Source organism: Megalobrama amblycephala, linkage group LG12, assembly GCF_018812025.1.
Source record: "Megalobrama amblycephala isolate DHTTF-2021 linkage group LG12, ASM1881202v1, whole genome shotgun sequence".
Lineage (NCBI taxonomy): Eukaryota > Metazoa > Chordata > Actinopteri > Cypriniformes > Xenocyprididae > Megalobrama > Megalobrama amblycephala.
The window spans coordinates 2,773,113-2,796,252 of record NC_063055.1 but is presented as its reverse complement, the minus strand read 5'-3'; the positions used below and the strand labels follow the sequence as shown (position 1 = coordinate 2,796,252).

General features: G+C 34.9%; 1 protein-coding gene across 4 annotated transcripts; it reads right to left on the bottom strand.

Annotated features, from left to right (window-relative positions):
- Positions 1 to 2,132: 2,132 nt before the first annotated feature.
- Positions 2,133 to 21,673, bottom strand: sh3glb2a (SH3-domain GRB2-like endophilin B2a). 4 transcript variants are annotated; one of them, XM_048210186.1, is made up of 13 exons: positions 21,510 to 21,673; positions 21,112 to 21,253; positions 19,698 to 19,826; positions 15,050 to 15,183; positions 12,375 to 12,467; positions 7,567 to 7,578; positions 6,973 to 7,035; positions 6,603 to 6,626; positions 5,441 to 5,530; positions 4,214 to 4,314; positions 3,318 to 3,332; positions 3,028 to 3,238; positions 2,133 to 2,553 (listed from the first exon to the last, which is right to left on the bottom strand). In XM_048210186.1, exons 1-13 carry the CDS (start codon positions 21,570 to 21,572, stop codon positions 2,446 to 2,448), a joined length of 1,185 nt encoding a protein of 394 aa, XP_048066143.1. In that variant the 5' UTR covers positions 21,573 to 21,673; the 3' UTR covers positions 2,133 to 2,445. The 4 variants fall into 4 exon arrangements, with proteins under 4 accessions (XP_048066143.1, XP_048066144.1, XP_048066145.1 ...); XM_048210187.1 differs by lacking the exon at positions 7,567 to 7,578 and having other exon boundaries at positions 21,510 to 21,672; XM_048210188.1 differs by lacking the exon at positions 3,318 to 3,332 and having other exon boundaries at positions 21,510 to 21,671.
- Between the last annotated feature and the right edge of the window lie 1,467 nt (positions 21,674 to 23,140).

Here is a 23,140-nt window from a genome sequence, read left to right as displayed (position 1 = left end):
CCCTGACTTCATTGAATCAAAGAATATCATATTATAGCATTTCATTTTTCAGAAGGAAATCATTGATAGAGTTTGTATTTACATTCAAAGGTCTTAAAGTATTGACTACCACCTCGGATTATGGCACTTGTTCCTTGTATCTCGGAAATGAAAGACCTTCCTGTCACCGGTAAAAAACCTTGTGCCTTTGTTGACTTTGTTAAGTAAAGACTACCATCATCTACAATTGCTAACAAACAGAATTATGTGTACAGTCTCTAAATATTTGTAATAAGCACTATTGTGTGAAGCTGCATCCTGCATCATTCAATAAAAAAGCTATTCATGTGTATAAATTATCATTGAAGACCTTGAAAGAGATATATATAATCAATAAAATGACTTTTATTACATTATTAAGCCTGATTCTCTCAGCATGTTTTGGAGAGCCTGCATTAAATACAATGAATAGCAAAAGAAAGCTGGAAAAACAAGAAGTGACCAACAGAGGGCGTCACTGCAGCTTATATGGTTTTTGGCTTATATGGGTTGACAATTATACATAAACCACAACAATTTACAATAAAATAAAACAATAAAAACATCAGATGTAAAATAATACAATAAATACTGAACATTGAACAATATCTAAATAACGTCACAATGTTTAGCTGCACTTTGGCACTAAAAAATAAATAAACAGGAAGTAAGCTATAAAGCCAAACTCAATCAATTAAAATGAATTTAAAATAAATACATTAATAGGCGTCATATAAGAGTGTTGTGCACTGCAGTGAGTTCATGATGGCATAAATAAATCAAGTATCAATTAACACACAGAGCAACCTTGGGTTTCAGAAACAAGAAATAAATAAATAATAATATTATTATAATTACATCAGTCAGAATAGTTGGAATGTGGCAACAGCACATTTCAAAACAATAATAGTTACAATAAATAATGTCAAATTGGGCCTTAAAATGGAGATACTAAATTTGTTTACATTTTGTCTAATTAAAAGAGATTAAAAAAAGATACTTAAGTGGCACTTACAGCAGTAAATCTTCCGAGCAGATATTAGTGCACGGTCTTCCTCATGCGTGAAAAACAAGTTTTGCCGAAGAAGAATTTAAGGCTTGAGCTCAACATTCAAATTCTGGACACTGAATCGAATATTTTTAACAGCGATGCTGCTGTAGGCGTTATTTGCAGTGATCAACGCTGAGCTTGTTACATTATGTCTGTCTGTATGAGACGTGGTTAAGGCTGTTTAAAGGGATAGTTCACTCAAAAATGAAAATTATCCCATGATTTACTCACCCTCAAGCCATCCTAGATGTATACGACTATCTTCTTTCAGACGAACACAATCGGAGATAAAATAGTGAATAGTGAATGGGGGGTGAGATTTTGAAGCCCCCCAAAAAAATGCATCCATCCATCATGAAAATAACCCATATGGCTCCAGGGGGTTAATAAAGGTGAAATCCTCTGACATTTCTCTTTAAAATTTCTCATTTTAGACTTCTATAAAGTTTTAAATATGGCTATTTTTTTACAAAAACCCATCGCTTCGCTTCAGAAGGCCTTTTATTAACCCCCTGGAGCCGTATGGATTATTTTTATGATTTTTTGGGATTTTTTTTTTGGGCTTCAAAATCTCACCCCCCATTCACTACCATTATAAAGCTTGGAAGAGCCAGAATATTTTTAAAGGCATCTCAGATTGCGTTCGTCTGAAAGAAGGTACTCATATACACCTAGGATGGCTTGAGGGTGAGTAAATCATGGGATCATTTTAATTTTTGGGTGAACTATTCCTTTAATTTTGGCTTTATACGAAACGAACTCGCCAAACAGTGCAAATATGGTGTAGATGAACATCTAATATTGAGCTTAGATCAGCGGTCAGCTTCAGGAGAACCTGAATAAAGATCATTAACTTTATATTGAAGGCAGAAAAGACATTCTGACTGACCACAGAACAGTTACTAGTGCAGAAAACAGGCACATACATGCATGTGCTCATAATCAGGCATTTGTGAATGAATTATTAGATTTGTAGTGGTGAATATTTAATGTTAGTCTGAAATTTAAAGAATTATATGTTCTATGAATTATTGGGTATTAACATAATTTAATAATTCAATAAGGGTTTGATGTTCAATATTAAAAAATACTAAATAAATACGGATTTTAATATTACTGTGATGACCTGATTCCCACTCAATGTCTGTCAATATTCATGAGCTTCTCCGAAATCATGTCAAAACTCTCAAAGACATTGTGAATCTTAAATATTGAAGTCAAACAGAAACGAAGCCCCCTGACATGCATGTAAACACACAACAGTTTGCTTTTCACTAAATGGGTTGTTCTCATAAGAGTCCATGATTCTGTTTGGGTGTTAAAGCTGGAAACTGTGTGTCAGTACGTGGAAGAGTGTGTGTTTGTTTCTCGCCTCTTTAGCTCAACAGCTCCAGATATGTAACAGGCACCTTCCCCTTCTGGTTTCCTCTCTCTCCGATCAGCCAATCAGAGTCCATTCCAGGCACTGTGTACACTGTGATGAGCTGATCGTCCAATCAGAGGACGGAGAAACATATTTAATCAGTTTAGAGTCTTAATGCTTTTTAACTAAACAGAAGGGCTGAGCGATATAGTGAAAATTCTAATATTCAACAATAGTCTGTTTTTCACTATATTCATGATGTTAAATTTTGTCACAAGCAAAATTATTGTGAATATATTTGAAAATTCAATAAGAATAAAATTACTTTCTAAAAATTGGATGTATAGCAGATATATATCGTCTGTAAAATTGCTTTGAAACAATGTGTATTGTGAAAAGTGCTATATTAATACATTCAATGCACTTGACCATTTCAATATAAACTATAATGCCTTAAATCATTACAACATTCACAATTCATATAATTTCTGTATTGTGACATTTCTAAGAGAAACAGAATATTCAGTGTGAAATCATTTTGGGGCTACAATATTATGTGGTGATATTTTTTATCTTCCAGCAAACATCTGCTCACCTCATCAGCCAGCAGCGAGAGCTCACTGGAATCTCCAGCGTCGTAGGCATACAGGACTTTGGCCTTGCGTGTGCCGCTGGCGGGCGGCTGCACTTCTTCAATCTGAAGAGCGTCTGTGTCTGGAGATGGAGAATTAAGTGGCAGGAAGGCGGACGGGTCTGTGGGGCTGCCGACGGCGTGGGAATTCACCTCCAATGAGTCGGGGCATCTTCTGAAAGAGAGAGGATTAATGGATGAGATGCTCTGCTGACTTGTGTGTCCACTAACAAGACGACAAAATCAAAACTCACATGTCTCCACTGGAACTGCGAGCAGATGGGTGGGTAAAGTAAAACAGTTGTTTAGATAGAATAATGTCATTATCTACAAATCAAATAATGAAAGTATACCAAGTTGTAATTTCCACTGTAGTTTTCCTCTTATAGAAGTCTTTAGAGCACTTTAGTTTAGGGCCCATTTCTCACTATTAACTAGTTGTGCATTAGCATGCATATTACTAAGATATTGGCTGTTTAAAAGTACTTATAAAACACATATTAAAGGGGAACTATTATGCCCCTTTTCACAAGATGTAATCTAAGTCTCTGGTGTCCCCAGAATGTGTCTGTGAAGTTTCAGCTCAAAATACCCCACAGATCATTTATTATAGCTTGTCAAATTTGCCCCTATTTGGGTGTGAGCAAAAACACACCGTTTTTGTGTGTCCCTTTAAATGCAAATGAGCTGCTGCTCCCGGCCCCTTTCCAGAAGAGGGCGGAGCTTTAACAGCTCAACAACAACAAAGCTGGAGAATCTCACGCAGCCAAAATGACGACAGTGTTCAGCCTTACATTGTTCAAACCGGAGTCGACACTGATGGAGACTCAGGAAGAAGTTACAACTTTTAGAATGAAACTGGACGTTTCTGAATGGTTAGTGGATAAATTTATGTAGTTGCTGTGGAGTTGATTCAACTCATCCACTAGCATGTGCCGTCATGTTCATCTTTTGTGCAAATCTAGCGTTGAATTGGTTGTTATGTATTGCTAATGCATTAAAAAGTCTTAACAAATGAGACCTTATTGTAAAGTGTTACCATTTACTGTTATATTTTTTAGGACTGTTGAGTTTCATTTTGGAAAATTGTTCAATGACCCAAATCGGATTTTGTGCATGCTAAACAGCGTTAAATATGACGTATGCCCACCTGCCCAGCTCTCTCTGCAGCTCCTGCATGTATTTGTGGCACTGGTTGTAATACACTGTCTGCGCTTCCACAAACTCACAAAGGCAGCGCAGATGATTCACCTGCGCAGACACAAAAGACATCATTATACCTCTTTTAAAACCCTCAACATGCTGTGCAAACACAGACTGCACTTCATTTGTTTGCATAAGGATAATAGATATTTAAGCTTGTTGTCAGAGTCTTTGAACTATTATTTAACCATTACTGAGTGATGTTTTGATATTCTTTGAGTTTCAAAGTGTGTATACTTTTAAGCCTTCAAGCCAATCCTGGCAGTCCACTAAAAGTGGCTTGTTTATTTGACGTTAAACTATTCAAACAAACACTTCTGATCAGGTGTGTGTAGGATTTCAGCAATTCTGATTCTTTTTGATTCCCAGTTTTGTTTTCAAAAAGGTAAAGAAAAAAAATTAAGTATTTTTTGCTTATTTATTCTGTCTTTTTGCAAAACATTTTGTTGCAGCTGAATAAAAACACTTACATTAGAAACTTTGTCTATAGTTTTAACAAAAAAAATACCACAGCAAAAACTACTAATAAAAATTTAAACATGATTAAAGACAAGTAAACAGTCAGTAATAAAATAAGAACACAAAGTAGCAATAGACCAAAATAAATACAACTGAACAAAAATGCAAGTTTTTCAAGTAGGTCTAGTATTCAAGTACAGAACTTGAAATCAAATGTAAAATAACACTGCATAGTCTTCACTTTATAAACAATATATAGACTTATTAAAGTTACAAATGTTATTCAGTCAAGATCAGAGAGTGATTTTCTCTTTTTCTTTGTTCTTTGATTAACATTAATGACACAGATGGCAGCAGGTTTATTAGGCTGCTGTTACTTTAAGAGCTGCACGGATCCAATATACTGATACACATTTTCTTTCTCAACTGTTTACGTTCATTTAAGACAAAACTGACTATGCTTATATGTTGACAATTTTGTGTGTATTTGTCTGTTCAAGTGCAATAAGACACGAAAGAGTTTCTTGAATGACTATATTGAATGGTTTAAAATCACATTAAAATGTACACACAGTAATCAATAAGTGGAATCAAACTTTTAATTTTATAAAAAGTATCCGTTTCGTGACCTTACGTATATGATTCCAGAATTGTGTGGAATCTATGTGTGTGTCCAGCATGTTAATGCAGCATGCAGTGTGTAAACACGACTCACGTGTGTGCTGCTGATGCCCTCCAAGAGCAGTCTGGTGACCTCAGCCTGTCTGTCAAACTCTGTCTGAGCGACACGCAATTCATGCTCCGCCTGCACGAGAGAGACATTGCATAAGCAACATTTGCATTTAAACTCTGATCTAATGAAAACATAAAAATGAATCTCAAGTTCATATTTCAATCCACAGTCAAATGGAAAAAAATAAGGAAATAATATTTAATATATAATTTATTCATATATATATATATATATATATATATATATATATATATATATATATATATTAATATTAGAGATGCACGATATATCTGCCAATAATCAGCAGAAAAAAGCTAATTTTCAAAAAATAAAAGCTGATAGTTTAAAAACAGCCCATAGTCAAGGCCGATATATTCTGTCAATCAAAAGAGGGCAGGAAAATGCATTGCATTTGGGCTTTGTGAAATGCTTAGAAACCAGTTTAAGGTTCAATATTAATAGTAATAATATGAATCAATAACATTCAGAGAGTAAAAACAAATATTAATTTAATCTTCAGAATTTAGTTAATGTGTGTTAATATTAATTTGAGCAATGCATTTATGTTTATAACTGATACCAGTTACTCTGAAACAAGTTGATGAAATGGAGAACAAAGTTTTCAATTAGCATTTCTTTCAAAATATAATAATTAATAATATATTGATTAATTATTAATTATAATGAAATTATCATCGTATCGTTATCAGTATCGGCTATTGGTGCATCTGTAAAATAAATATATTACATTATTTTATTATTAAACTTTTATTTTCTCAATTTCCTCTGAATTTAGTCTAAAAAAGCACAAAAAATGATTCTCATTGCTGAAACCAATTGTTTTTTGGCATAGTTATGAAAATTATCTCAATTCATCACTATTATAACTTTGTACAAAAAAATTATTATGTATCAAATATTTTATGCACAATATTTAATTTATTATTCTGAAATATGACCCGACGTTTTATCATGAGATTCAGTCAAATCTAATTTCAAACCAACTTAATTCCCTTAACACATAAGAAGCGTGTACAAAGTGATCTGTGATGACCTGATGAATTAATGACAACCAAACCAGAAACCATTATGACAGAATATATATTAATAAACATCAATATATATGTGGTGATGTCACACTTACTTTATCAAGCTCCTCATTCCAGAGCTGATCAGAGGAGAGAGAAAAACGCAGATAATATAATTCAGAATGCTGACCACACTATAAATGTGTAATAAAACTGTTCAATAAGAGTGCATTCGAATATGAGATTAGTTTGGTTATAGTGGTTACTGTAAACAAGGAAGAACAATTCAGATTTGTGTCATGGTAAAATAATCACAAACTCTAAGATGTACAGAATTAGTGCCTTTGACAACAGCATGTCAGGATAATGAATGACAGATTGTGTCTCTCATGAATATTAATACTGGAAATGTAATAGAGTATGTGCATGTATATATGTGTGTGGAGGTGGACATCTCGGACAGTGAAGACCACAAGATGTTCTTACCGCAGATGCACTGGCAGACAGCACATAATTACGCGGCCTGGTCTCTTGAAAGTCTGGAGCAGCCTGAAACAGACAGGAACACACTTTGATACACACCACATGCCAAAACACAATCAACAAACACATAATGCAGCAGATATTTTAGGTAAGAGACTGACTGGCACCATTGAACTATGGGATGAGAGCTGCTGGTCATTGCGAGAAGCTTCTAAATGCCATGCATCAGAACAACAGACAGATTCAAAGATCTTTAAAAATAAATATGAGAATAAAAGCATCTGATCTTTGATCTTGCTGAATGGTGAAATGAAGAAATAAGTGAACTGAAATTTTGTTGCATTAATAAATCCCAAAACAATTAGAGTGGGTATATATGATGACATGATGGAACAAATGATCACTGTAATTATTGCAAAAATTAAACTTGCTTCAGTGCATTTTGGAAATTTGGATTTTTAATGTTTACTCATATACATGTAATTCCATCATATTATATATTATGCAGTTCCTGCAGTGTCTTTATGTCACTGCCATTCAAAAACATGTAAAAAAGGCAGAAAAAAGCATAATGAGGAAATTCACTGTGATACTCACTTCTCCCTCACACTGTGAAGGTTAAAGCAGAGACACACAGTTAGTGCTCGTAGCGTAAACGGGAGAAATCACTCAATATTCACATTTCACAACAAACACGAGGAAGAGACCCATATCACGTTATGTCATCACAGCATTAAGGAAGGAGAATGAGAGGGATGGGAATCGAGAACTGGTTCTTATTAAGAACTAGTTACACGAGAGAGGTGAGTTTTCCAAACAACCAAGAATTTTTCCTCAAGAATCATACTGTTTATTTCTGATTTGGCATGACTGTTCTGTTGATTTCATCATTTGACAAAAATTAAGGTCAGTAAATCCAGTAAAACTTGTTTTCCAATCATTGTCCATTATTTCTTCCTTAAAGGTGCCATCGAACGTTTTTTTACAAGATGTAATATAAGTCTAAGGTGTCCCCTGAATGTGTCTGTGAAGTTTCAGCTCAAAATACCCCATAGATTTTTTTTTAATACATTTTTTTAACTGCCTATTTGGGGGCATCATTAACTATGCACTGATTCAGGTTGCGGCCCCTTTAATTCTCGTGCTCCCCCGCCCCCAGAGCTCAAGCTTGCCTTGAACACAGTTCACACAGCTAATATAACCCTCAAAATGGATCTTTACAAAGTGTTCGTCATGCATGCTGCATGCATGCATCGATTCCTGTGAGTATAGTATTTATTTGGATGTTTACATTTGATTCTGAATGAGTTTGAGGCTATGCTCTGTGGCTAACGGCTAATGCTACACTGTTGGAGAGATTTATAAAGAATGAAGTTGTGTTTATGAATTATACAGACTGCAAGTGTTTAAAAATGAAAATAACGACAGTCTTGTCTCCGTGAATACAGTAAGAAACGATGGTAACTTTAACCACATTTAACAGTACATTAGTACTAACATGCTAACGAAACATTTAGAAAGACAGTTTACAAATATCACTAAAAATATCATGATATCATGGATCATGTCAGTTATTATTGCTCCATCTGCCATTTTTCGCTGAGATTTATATAAGAAGGAGGAAACAACGGTGTTTGAGACTCACTGCATGTCGTTTCCATGTACTGAACTCTTGTTATTCAACTATGCCGAGGTAAATTCAATTTTCCATTCAATGGCACCTTTTAAATCAGTAAAGGAACCGTTAAGGAACCAGAATCATTAAAGGGTTAGTTCACCCAAAAATGTAAATAACATCATTAATTACTCACCCTCATGTCCTACATTTGTAAGACCTTTGTTCATCTTTAGAACACAAATTAAGATGTTTTTGATAAAATCCGATGGCTCAGTGAGGCCTGCATTGACAGCAAGATAATTAACACTTTCAGATGCCCAGAAAGCTACTAAGACAGGTCATGTTATTACAGTGGTTCAACCTTAAATGTTATGAAGCGACGAGAATACTTTTTGTGCCAAAAAAAAACAAAATAACTTTATTCCACAATATTTAGTGATGGCCGATTTCAAAACACGAATCTTTTGTTTCGAATCAGTGGTTCGGAGCGTGTATCAAACTGTCAAAGTCACGCCCCCCAGTCGTGAACCACTGAAATTTCGAAACACTTATTAAGTAACCAAGCCTCGTTTACTGAAATAACGTGACACTGGCAGTTTGATACATGCTCCGAAACACTGATTTGAAACAAAAGATTCATAAAGCTTCATGAAGCAGTGTTTTGAAATCGTCCATCACTAGATATTGTGGAATAAAGTTATTTAGTTTTTTTTGGTGCACAAAAAGTATTCTCATCGCTTCATAACATTAAAGTTGAACAACTGTAGTCAAATGAACTGTTTTAACCCTCTGGAGTCTGAGGCTGATTTGGGGCTTGGAGAAGTTTTGACATGCCCTGACATTTGTGCTTTTTTCAGTTGTTCATAAACATATTAATGGAAAAAGTGTCATTACACTGTATTCAGCACAAACTAGGCTACAATAATATGTGAGGAACATGTATGTACATGTTTGTGTTTTTGAAGGAATAACATTTATGCGTGGTTATTGAAAAAACAAAAAACTTAAGTCACTGAAATAAGGCCAAAAAAAGTATAGTAAATCTGTGTTTACAATACTTTAGGGTATTGGAGGTTGTAAACTAGAGTTTTTGCTTCAAAATTATGTAAAAATTATGCTGCCTACTCCTTCATATAAAACAATATATTGATTTAGTTTTTGTAAGACACTTTTTGCCAAGAAACACAGTATGCGTGGAGGCGTGAATCACCACCGAATAATGGGCCATTCTCACCTGAGATGACAAAAGAATTGGATAGTAATGAGCTGAAATGACTTGCATATTAATGAGGCATTTCAGTCAGGTAGGCTGTGAAAAAAACCTTCTGTGATGTCTCAAGCTCATCATGATATATGAAACATACAGAAAAATATTATTACAATATAAAGTAATGGTTTTATATTATACTTTAAAATATAATGTATTTCTGTGATGCAAAGAGTCTGCAAAGAGTCTGAATATAGGCTTTTAGTTTAAAAGCATGCACATTTGGAGAAATATTGGATTCTCATATGCTTATGTCAATTTTCTATACAGAGGAGTTATATTTATTTAATATTCATTGTCATTACTATGAGCGCTGGTGTTTTCAATTCATCCTTGAAGTCGGAGGGCGCTCTCTGTGCATTTTTAGTCCACAAATTCATCTAAAAGAAGAAGAGGCTATTCCATGAATGGAGTTTCCAATTCATACTGCAGCCGGAGGGCGCTAAAGAAACAAAAACTCATCTAAAATTCATCTATAGAAGAAAAGAAAACAGGAACTAACTGCATGTCTTCTAGAGCTCCCTAACCATGACTTTTACATCCAGATAAACACTTTTCAAGACAATAAATACACGATTGAGACGATGAATGCATGTGTTGCCTCTGAATTTGCGTCTGAATAGCGCTCCCTCTGTGGGCGTGGCCGCATTAGCGGATAATGAGCTGAATCACGGACTTCTGACATGGCTCTCTTTTCATACAGATTACATAAATACAGAAGGTTTGTTTTCGATATGACTTACATGATTTAAAACCTGACATCTTAACGTTTTTTTAGACACAAGTTTAATTTTTCTGTGATTAGTATTCACTAAGTTACAGTTCATTTTCTAAGAACTATCAGATTGGACTTCGTTCAGAGGGAGAGGAGAAATCACGCATTATGTTAGTTTTCTTTATTTTACAAAAAGCACAACATTTTGTTTTTACTCTGAGTGTATACAAATAAAAGAAGATATTCTATAGTTTCAATTGATATATTACTTATGTCTCTATGACAAAAAATGACGGAGTATTTTAAGTCTGTTTTGCTGCAATGTGAAAAAAACCTGCAAAACGCGCCGGCGCGTTTTCAGACCTCAGAGTGTTAAATATGTCTTTAGTAGTTTTTTGGGCATCTGAAAGTGTTAATTATCTTGCTGGCTCATTTCATCAAAAATATCTTAATTTGTGTTCCGAAGATGAACGAAGGTCTTACGTGTGTGGAACAACATGAGGGTGAGTAATTAATGACATTATTTTCATTTTTGGGTGAACTAACCCTTTAATGATGCAAACTTCAAATTAAAATTTCACTTTAAAGCAGTTGTAGCAAGATAATAGTGTCATTAATATTATTAGAAAACATGGAATTAGTTTCCACTGCTATGCGAATGATACTCAGTTATACATTTCATCATGACCAGATGTAATCTCTAAATTATCCAAGAGTTAGGATTAACCTGTTAGGAGTTAATCCTAAGAGATTAATTTAGAGATTAATCCCTTAGGATTAACCTCTAAATTAACAGAGTGTGTTAAAGATGTAAAATACTGTATGATCTTCTATTAAATTCAGATAAGACTGAGGTATTACTCTTTGAACCAAAACTGTGACTTTATCCTCTACAGTTAAAGACCTGGGTGTTATATTAGACAGCAACTTGTCTTTCGAAAATCATATTTCATGTTACAAAAACAGCCTTCTTCCACCTCAGAAACATCTCTAAGCTACAGAATATGTTATCTGTTTCTGATGCAGAAAGGTTAGTTCATGCATTCATCACGTCTAGACTAGATTACTGTAATGAATTACTAGCTGGTTGTCCTGCATCCTCAATAAACAAGCTACAATTAGTCTAAAGTGCAGCAGCTCTTACTAAGTCAAGAAAATATGATCATATATGATCACAATTTTATCATCTCTACACTGGCTAACTATTAAGTTCTGTTTCAATTATAAAGTATTGCTACTGACCTATAAGGCCCTAAATGGTTTAGCTCCTGTGTATTTAACTGATCTTCTATTGCCCTACAATCCATCACGCTCTTTAAGATCACAAAACTCTGGACTTCTGGTTATTCTGTACCTAGGATATCCAAGTCTACAAAAGGAGGCAGAGCGTTTTCACATTTGGCTCCTAAACTCTGGAATAACCTTCCTGATAATGTTCAGGACTCAGACACTCTCTTGCAGTTGAAATCTTGATCGCATCTCTTATAGTCAAGCATTTACATAATAGTACATCTCATAACCTTGTACTCCAGTTATATCAGATGAAATGAACATGATTATCTTTTGCTTGAATTGTTATGAACAGCAGCTACGCTAATTATTTTCCATTTGCTTTATTGTTTCTACCTCAGGATGCCCATTATGATTCAGCTCAGTTCAGTTAATTGCAGATTCAATTCAGTTCAATAATACAATTTTAATGAACCAGAATCGGAAATGCTAAATCCCCCATGATTCCCATCCCTAGAGAAAAGAGAGGAAAATGAGTAGAGAACAGTGTAAATAATGCATTAGAGGAGTCTCACCGCCGCTTTGGCCTCTGCTGCTTTGGCCTTCTTGAGTCGAGCTTTACAGGCGTCGAGATCCAAGCGCCGGTTCTCCAGGAGCCGCCGCTCTTTCTGTGAGGAGAAGAACATTTGTCAAAGCATCAGAATCGTGCAAACTAACTGAGATACCATCTTTCAAATCCAGTGTTTCCCACACATAGACTTTACTTGGGCGTGCCGCCCAAGTATATTTGGAGACACATTTTTGCTTTTATTATTTTTATCCTCTTATACTTTTATATCCGCGCAAGATAATGAAACCATCCGCGATCAATAAACTAGTCGTTTCATACCTGCTCATTACGTGTGCGTCAGAACTGTTTACTCCCGCTGACATTCCTACAGGCGCTGCATTTTACAAAGTCACAAGGGGGCGCTGTTGCGTGTTCTACAAGCTCGCGCAACAGCGCTTCAGACTGCTTCAAAGTGATTGTCAATCAATGAAAAGCGCAGATTTATGCCAAGCGATTGCTAATGAACTAAAGTTGATGAATTATTACAAAGTCTACTTTATGGCCTTTATATAAAATGTTTTAGACGATTGTAAGAATCTGAAGGATCAGCCTGCAATAGTACAGACATTTCAAAATAAGAGTACCTGTGTATTTCAGGCTTGTTTATAATTAAAAGTCATACGCTAAGTTTTTTCTTTTTCTTTTGGGCATTATTGCAGACCTGCCAACCTTGGAAAAATTTTTCGAGTACCAGTGTGATGGGACAGGACACGGGGTTTTTTTTGGGGGGGGGGGGGGGGGGTCATATATTTTTTTACATTTTTGAGAATACAATACACAAAGCACAAACACACACCCATCTTCGTTAATCTAATTTTGACTGTTATTTTATATTTTCACTACACCTGCTCAAAAGCATTTTTTTTATTCATGATTAATATTGCATTGCATAATGTGTGCTTATACAAACTGACAACCACAAGTGAATCACATTCACATATTTAATATGGACTAAAAAATTGTGTTTGCAATTTCAAGTAGGTTATATTTACATACAACTAACCTGACAGTTGAGTCTTTTACACAGGTTTTGTAATGAAAACTAGTCTAAAATTAAGAAACCCTTAGAAAAGAGTAAACATTGAGTTTATATGTGATTCATTTAAAATACTTAATTTATTATTCCAATATCCAAATATGCTAAAATATTTGGATATTGGAATAATATTGGATATACTAAATCCCACAGAAAAAAAGGTATCTATTTGTAACATGTTTGTATTGGCTAACCTTTAATCAGCGAATGTTTGTCTTGTTCAAATACAGCATATTTATAGAAAACAGTGAATAGACAGTACCCATAAGTGCAAAACGAATTGAGAATTCAAGAATATCAAGAAGTTAGTTATATAACGAGGGGTTGTGTTAACTAAAGAGTCCGTCATTTACCGAAACTTAAAAACACGGGTGGATAATTAAAAATGTTTTCTGACAAAAAAATAACAAGCAAGAACAAATTTTAAACCAAACACGTCAATTTTCATTTTACAATGATCTTCCCTCTCTGTGCTCGCGCGCGTTTGTGTGTATGAGAGAGAGAGAGCTCACGCAGCACTGAGACAACGGTGCTTTTAAATGCATAAGTAACTAATGTGCTAGTTTTCTTACAAAATAAGTAAACTATGTAACATAATTAGGTACTTTAGTTAGTATTAACACAATAACGCAACACATGTAGGCTATACGTATCAAGAGAATAAATAAATAAACGCCTGTTTCTCCAGACTCGCGCTTGTCAGTCAGTCACACATCACAGCACTTTCATAATCACTAAGCCATATAGCGATTTCAATTTTATTTAGATTTGTTGTTCAACATTACTTGAGCATGTTATACCCGTTTACCTCAAGGAGTCAGAAGTACCGTGACTGCTGTACTGTCCTCGCTTGAGAATTCAGTCACTGAGACAGCAGGAGTGGAAGGAGGATCGCGCGGGATTTTGTGTTGCTGTCGATTTGCAGTCTCTTTTTATTGATAGGTCAATCATCCCCGCTTGCTATTTGGGGAAATGAACCCAGCGATATGATTGGTCAAACTCTTTCTTTTGCTGGATTTGAGCACTACGCGTGCACAGAGGACTCACCGGGTTTTTGCGTAGTATAGAGTGACAAATCGTACCAGCGTACTTTGAGGTCAAAATGCGTACCTGGTACGCAAAATGCGTACATGTTGGCAGGTCTGTTATTGGTATTTTGGTTACACAATAAATTGTATTTAATTTGATTTCCATTTAATTCATAGTAAATTATTGTAGTCTCTCCCACAGGAAGAAAAGACTATGAACATTATTTGACACATATATTATTCACTTTATACATTTTACTAGTAAAATCTGTGTCCCATTCACTGAGAGAGACACTATATGACTGCAAGGAGAACATAGGAAAAGGTGAACCATTTAAATGCTGGAATTTTGCATAATTTACAATGCATAATAATGCATGATATTAGTATGTAATTAAATGTAATATGCTATGTCATTAAAATGAATTTCAATAAATAAAAATACTGTTAAAAATCACACATTATTTGTTTGTCACATTTTTGTGCCGTGGGTAATAGGAGGATTTTTCGCCCGGCTACCACCGCAAGTACATTTCAAACCTGTGGGAAGCACTGAAATCCATTAGTCAAACTCACAGAAATGGTCCTCCAGTCTCCCTCCAGAAAGTTGCGCAGGGGTGTGAGGAAGCTGATGGAAGACGTCTGCAGAAACTCTCTCTCAGCGCCACCCAGTCTCCTCTGGCAGTCGCCCACTTTGATCAGGGTGCTTCCTACACAACCAAAGCACAGATGAGTCACAGCGTGGGCAGATTCTGCGCTGGACTGAGAAGAATGACTTCTAGGGCTGCACGATTAATTGAAAATAAGCTGCACATGATTTGGCAATTGGCTGTGATTATTTTATTTTTTTTATGAGCAAGCTTGTCAGTGAAGTACGAAGTGAAATGCTGCTCCATCTGAAAGCCAGAGGGCGCTCTCCTGCAGAAACTCCAAATATGCCCCAGAGAGAAATGTAGTTCCAGGAAATGCCTATGGGCATATTATTGCTGTAGCTCAATAAACAGAAGACTGAAACGCTTTGATTAAACATGACTAATAAACACACAAATATATGGTTTATCTGAGTTCTTCTTGGGTATTTTCATGATAATAAAGTATATTTATAATGCAATGCTAATAAACATAGCCTTTATCACTGTATAGAATACTATGAAATATTATTCTTTTATGCCTTGTTCTGTGTAAGAAGCAACATGATCTTACAGAAGGATGTTTTCAAACACTGAAGTGAGTTTGGAGTAAAAACATGTTATTAAATGTCTTTTGCTGGACAAGAGGTTCATGTTCGGAAAGATGTTTGACGCGTGTTGTTTTTTCAAATGCATGTTTAAGCGACTCGAACTCGCAGTGTTTTCAGATGGAGCAGCATTTACTACTCATTACAGAGCTGTGCTTCATTGGCAAGCTGTGCATAAAAAAGAAAAAATTAATCGCAGCCTTGTGATTTCATAATCGCACTAATCCAACCAGTTTAAGTGCGATTTCGGGTTAACTGCGACTAATCGTGCTGCGTGCAGCCCTATTTACTCCATTCCCACCCCAAACAATTTCCCACACAAATAAATAAATAATTGTCATGTGTGAACTAAACTATCCCCTGTGAAGGCCTCCTTCCCTTTCCTTTCCCTATGTATAGTTAAAACCTTATCAAAATTATTCCAGTTCGCATAGATCCACAGACACAACTAATTTTTCTGTATTATGCGGACCAGACAGGTAATTTGGCAATGTCACTTTGTAAAAAAGACCAAGCGTCTGTGCACACACACATTCAAACATGCAAACCTATAGACTAAATGCGTAAATGAACGGCAAGAACGCATTAAAGGTCTTCGGTTTTCAGTAGGAAAGGTGTCATTTAAGCGGCCCCTAAGTTAATAATTAACTATTTTTACAACGGAAGTGATTCAATCAAAAACCTACATTAGCTCCAAAACAATCTCTGTCCATTAATTTTCTATTATCACTGTGAAGCTGCTTTGAAACAATCTGTATTGTGAAAAGCGCTATATAAGCACTGTAAAAAATTGATTTTAACGGTAAAATATTGTAAAAATGCTACGGAAAAAAATTGTAAATAGGTTAACAGTAAGTTCCTGTATTATATACAGGGAAAAACTATAAAAGCTCTAACCAGACATTCATGCAATTTTCACAGTAAAATTCTGTAAATTTTACAGTTTTTATAAGTAAAAAAGACAAAATCAATGAGTAATTTACAGTCAAAATCTGTAAACTGATGTTCCCACAATTCCCTGTGTGACACTCCACATTTGAAAGTATTTTGTTTAAATAATCATGTTTCTTAAATGTTTTTTGTTATCAGTTATGTTCATTAGGGTTTTATGTTACATCTTCTGTTGTTTAATGAAAGTTAATTGCATTACTTAAGTATTGTGGGTTACCATGATGGTGTTTTGTATTGGCGTGAATGACTCTTTGCACCTTCTTTATAATAGCAAATACTTCAGCTTGATGAAAAGCAACTTGTGATGCACTCTGATTCTTCATGTGGCTTTCTCTTGCCACCTGCATTATTATGGTGGTTGTCAGTATATGTTAAAAGGTACAAAACAGATTTTAGTAGTAGTGTGCATTGTTGAATTTATTGGTTTACATTCAAATTTTTTAAAATTACAGTTTTATACTGTAAAATTTACAGTTTGCTCTGTAAATGTGTTTACAGTTTTTCTGTATTTTTTACAAAATTATTCAAAATTATAAAAACTATGGAATTTTTTTTACAGTGACGTCATCATACTGCAAGAATATCCTGTAAGTTTTAGAACTGAAAACTTCCTTTTAAGTCCAAAAACACTATTGTCACTATTGCTTTGATCGTTTGATATGCACGGATTATGTGTACATGTCTAACCAAAAATCACCAGTGATTGCAGTTCATGACCCCTTTAATATAGAAAAGTACAATGATTTAGATCCATAGGAGGAATTATTATGCAATTTCGGAGGTCTGCTGATCGCAATCAATGGAGAGATTTGATGTGGATGCAAAATTGGGACGCAAACGAATTATGTCACAGCTGGTTGAGAGAGTGACGTTCACAAAGACACATTAGTCAGAGCAGCTGCTCGACCCACTGAATCAATAATTAACACTGAACGCCTCTTTACATCTACAGCACAGTCTGTGGTTTTAACTGCGAAATTGAATCGAATCATCTAATCTTGTTTCAACCTAAAAATAAAGCTTTCCATGAAACTAATCAAATCAAAAAGTCAATGCATTGATCATGTGACTCTTTGTACAGACGGTCAGATGTTCTTGATGCTCTGTGGATCATCTCAAATCCTGCTAGAGAACATGATCATCAGGTTTTGTTCATGTAGCTCCAGTGCTGCAGTCATTAAAGTGAAAGAGACACTCACCAAATACTGAAACATTCTCAACTGTTATGCTGATAATATAATTTGTAATTAAAAATGCATTGAATTAGAAAAACCTTTTAAAATCTTGACATAAGCAGCCTAATTAATGGCCTACTGCAAACGCAGTCAAGAGGTTGCAGAAAAACTCATCCATTAATATTACAAATAGACACTTCAGGATTTTCTTTACTTTGGATCAGCAGCATTAGTCCTGTACTTACAGAGATAAGCTGTGCGTTTCCACTCGCACTACAGCCCATCCTAAAAGCATGTGGTTAGTCACGGGACATTAATGAGCCATTTAAAACCACTAAGTGCACTTCAGTTTGAGAACAGACTAACAAGAACGGCCCAGTTCCCTCTCCACTGAATGGATCTATTAGATATTAGAAGAAGCAGCAGCATTTAGAATATGGAAGTAAACAAAACAAAACCTTAAAGGGGACCTACTATATTATGCAAAATTCACTTTTACATTTCTGTAGGCATCAGTGTCCGAACATATAAGGCTCAACACCGCTACCAACAGTTTCTGACATTTTCAGTGCGTGAGATTGTCCCGTTTTGTTGTTGCATGAGCTCTTGAAGCTCCGCCCTCTTCTGGAAAGCAGGCAGGGAGCAGCAGCTCATTTGCATTTAAAGGGAAACACAAAAACGGCGTATTTTTGTTCAGCCACAAAAAGTGGGAATTTTAACATGCTATAAAAATCATCTGTATTTTGAGCTGAAACTTCACAGACACATTCTGAGGACAACAGAGACTTATTTTAGACCTTGTAAAAAGGGGAATAATAGGTTGCCTTTAAAATATATTTATTCATATTTACTAATATTATCTAAACCAATCCATATTTAATGTAGTCAAATTTATTTGTATGGCATTTTTGACAATACAAATTGTTTTCAAAAAGCTTTAAGGAAAATCATTATGTTAGTGTTTATAATATCTTAACATCATGCCGTAAAGTTGCATTTATCAGATTAGAGCTGTGCAATAATAGTTATATTTTACAATGATACAATCAAACAGCTGACATTTGCTATATAGTATGCAGCACATGTTGCTTTAAGCAAGTATATTGCATGTATGCAAATAAAGTTGGACGTACTTATGACCCTGTATATAAAGTTGGATATATATTTTTTCTTTTAAATTCTTTTACCATGGTTTTGTTCATAGTGACAGATGAATTTTGCACTAAATTATTATTATGGTATTTTGATTGCACCTTTGGTGCTTCTTCATATCTACTGAAAGTTATAAAGGGAAAATCTCTGTGGAAGAATGCTGGACAGGATATGACATCAGAGATTGCTGTGACCTCTGACACTATTGATCACTGCGACGGGGAACAGAAAGGAAAATGCATCGAGATTTATTGGTTTGGCTGTTTCCACACAGCCTGCAGGGAAAAACCATCAGAGACTGTGAAATCAATTCAATCACAGTTAAAAACTTCAACATCACAGTCTGTGCAGTTTAATTATTCCACCACTTAAAGAGCGCATCGCTCACTAACCTATTGTGTTTTCATATTACATCTACAAAAGCAGCTTTAGAATTATTAATGTTACTGATCTGGAAGGGAATGAATTAAATTAAGAGCAACATTTGAGAACCAAATCAATGGATTTCTCCTCAGCTTATCAGACAAAATAAATCAAGCATTTACTCTTGCCAGCCTTTTTCTGCCAAAACTGCACATGAACAATCCAACGCTGAGGATTGCAAAGATGCAACATTTGCTAATTAATAAGTATTGATAGAAAAAAAAAATGGATGCATGAATGCACATTGTGAAGCCACAAAAACAAATGAATGGTGAACATCATTTACCATACGGGGTTCCTGGTCCAAACTCCTTCGCTGCCTCCAGCATGAACTGTCCTAATATCTCTCCATTAGTGGCCCGCGGTGGAACCTTCCGGTCAAGCTTTTCATACAGGAACTCTTCGATTCGAGAACCTGCCGCACAAACAGACAAATAATCAGTGCAGGGTAGTAACGGATTACATGTAATCTGGATTATGTAATCAGATTACAAAAATTGCGTACTTTTAATTTGATTATATTACATTTTAAAATACCCATAATCTGACTATAGTTACTATTTTATAGTAGTGCTTTCAAACGATTAATTGCGATAAATCGCATCCAAAATAAAAGTTTGATTACATAATATGTGTGTACTTATTATGTATATATAAATACACATATTTAAAGAAATATTTACATGCATATATATATAATGCATGTGTGTGTGTATTTATATATACATAATAAGTACACACATATTATGTAATCAAACTTTTATTTTGGATGCGATTAATCGCGATTAATCGTTTGAAAGCACTTTTATTGATTAAATAATTACATATATGCACGACGGCAGTAAATTATAATTTATTGTTTCTCTGATGTTGGTTAACGGTCACATAACATGCAGGTAAACAAATAAAATATTTCTTTTTTTAGTGTTCAAGTGATTTTTTTTATTCATTATCAGCTTTTCATAAACTCACAAACCCCATCTTAAGGTCCTTCATGTTGTTGATTATATTTTATATTGCTTTTTAATATATATAGTTTTTTATTTTTTGTAGATATGAATATGATACAAAATAATCATATTCAAATTTATGTGATAAAAAAAAGTTTGGTTAAAAGTAATCCGACTGTATAACAATTAAAAAGTGTAATCTAACAGATTACCAACTACAATTTCCGTCACATAATTTGTAATCAGTAATGGATTTGTAAGTATTTTGGGCTTGTTCCCTTCCCAGATTTTATTAAGATACTTTCAATTAATTGGGTATTATGTATTTATTTAAGATATTACATATTAAAATACTTATTCATATCTAACTCGTAAAGAATTGCCTTCCCAACACTGCCGTCATTATTACCATCACACAAACATTTTATAGGTTTTGTGATGGAAATGACTGGAAGGGAAGTTTCAACCTCAGAAATGCATTGATTTTAAGATCTTTACATGACAATCTGAGCATTTCTTTATTAATTTACTACTACACCAGTCCATAATTGATCATTTTATTCCATAAACTAATTTATCATAATTTTTAGATGTTATTTGACAGCTAGCTCCATGCATTTTCTCCAAAAACTGAATAATGTCATTACCATCCCACACAGCAGTGCATGTTTGATCAAAGCCTTAATCAGATGTTTATTCCAGACCACGTGATTTATAGTAGGAGTGTTTGAGGTTTGAACACCTGCTTACCAGGGTTTGGCTGCAGCAGAACTTCAGTCTGTCTGTAGATCTTCTCGGTCCAGTTTTTGGTGCAGTCAGCTCTGGACAGCAGATTCTCAAAGTGAGTGTCCAGCTCGGTCTTCTCAGCCTGTCCCAGTTTCTCCTCTGTGAACTGGAGCAAAAGTACCGACAATCTGTAATATTCCTGAGAGGAAATTAACGCATCGAAATAATAACAAACACCTTAAAATGTTTCAATACCACCATTTAGCTGTTGTTTAACACCAATGATTGGATTTAAGTGTATTATATGATATCTGAGAAACGGCTTCGTGTTTGTGGTGTAAACGCAGAGTCACGCGCTGCACATCAACTGTCACCGACACTCGTTTAAACTCATATAGTTATCCATAAACGGCCCTTCTTACCTGAACAGCCCGAGAGAAGAATATTCCAGCATCTGAAGCGAGTTTCCTCACGTTGAAATCCATGTTGTAAGCGGAGAAAGAGGCGGAATCCCCGCAGCATCAGGCGCTCCGCAGAGGCCGAGTGTGAGTGTGTGTTTGTGTCTCTCCAACCGTTTCTATAAGCTTCCGCTAGGGGGCGCTAAGTAACATTCAAAAGTCAGTTAGGTTTTTATTATTTACTATTGTAAACATTTGTGCGTGGATGAGTATAATCGTTTGAATCGTTACCTATAAGGATTAATAGCTGAAAAAAATACATTAATTAAATATTTATAAAATGACAATATCACTAACGACACTCACGCTGTGATTGGTCCATTCTAGCAGCGCTGAGAAAAGTAACAGGTATCACGTGATGTGATGCGGTCGTTTTGGCGCCTTTCCGGACAATTTATTTAGTCATGGATAGATTTCTGAGAAGTGGATAAGATAAATATTACTTAAAATAATTAAAGACTTCTCCCTGCCTATTTGTAAAACTCTTTTCATGCAAATTGTCATTACATTTCTATGGGCAAGTGTGTGTGTTTAAAGAATTAGTTCACTTTCAAATTAAATTTTCCTGATCATTTACTCACCCCCATATCTTTCAAGATGTTCATGTCTTTCTTTCTTCAGTCGAAAAGAACTTAAGGTTTTTGATGAAAACATTCCAGGATTATTCTCCTTATAGTGGAATTCAATGGAGCCCAAATGGTTGAAGGTCAAAATTACAGTTTTAGTGCAGCTTCAAAGAGCTTTAAATGATACCAGACGAGGAATAAGAGTCTTATCTAGCGAAACGATAGGTCATTTTCTAAAAAAAAAAAACAATTATACACTTTTAACCATAAATGCTCATCTTGAACTAGCTCTCTTCTTCTTCTTCTCTATTTGAATTCCAGCAGTGTAGACACTGCTAAGTGTATTACTGCCCTCCACAGGTTAAAGTTTGAACTAATTGTTATATACTTGCACTAGAATATTGTATATGACAATTTAGTTCAAACTTTGACCTGTGGAGGGCAGTAATACACTTAGCAGTGTCTACACTGCCGGAATTCTAATAGAGAAGAAGAAGAGAGCTAGTTCAAGATGGGCATTTATGGTTAAAAGTATATTATATTATCTTTTTTTTTTTTTTTTTTAGAAAATGACCGATCGTTTTGCTGGATAAGACTCTTATTCCTCGTCTGGTATCGTTTAAAGCTCTTTGAAGCTGCACTGAAACTGTAATTTTGACCTTCAATCGTTTGGAGGCCATTGAAGTCCACTATATGGAAAAAAATCCTGGAATGTTTTCATCAAAAACCTTAATTTCTTTTCGACTGAAGGACAATGACATCTTGGATGACATGGGGGTGAATAAATTATCATGATATTTTAATTTGAAAGTGAACTAATCCTTTAATGTGCACAAATGAACCTGTATATAATTCTGAAGAATAAAGCGATTGATGTGGGTAATAATTAAGTAAATTATTTTACAGATTTAAAGTAAAACCACACCAAAGAACATCTACACAGCTGGCTTGCATGTATTAGGCCATCATCATAGTCTTATTTTTGCAGTATACAGTATAGGCTACTATGCATTTTGTGTATGCCTGAAT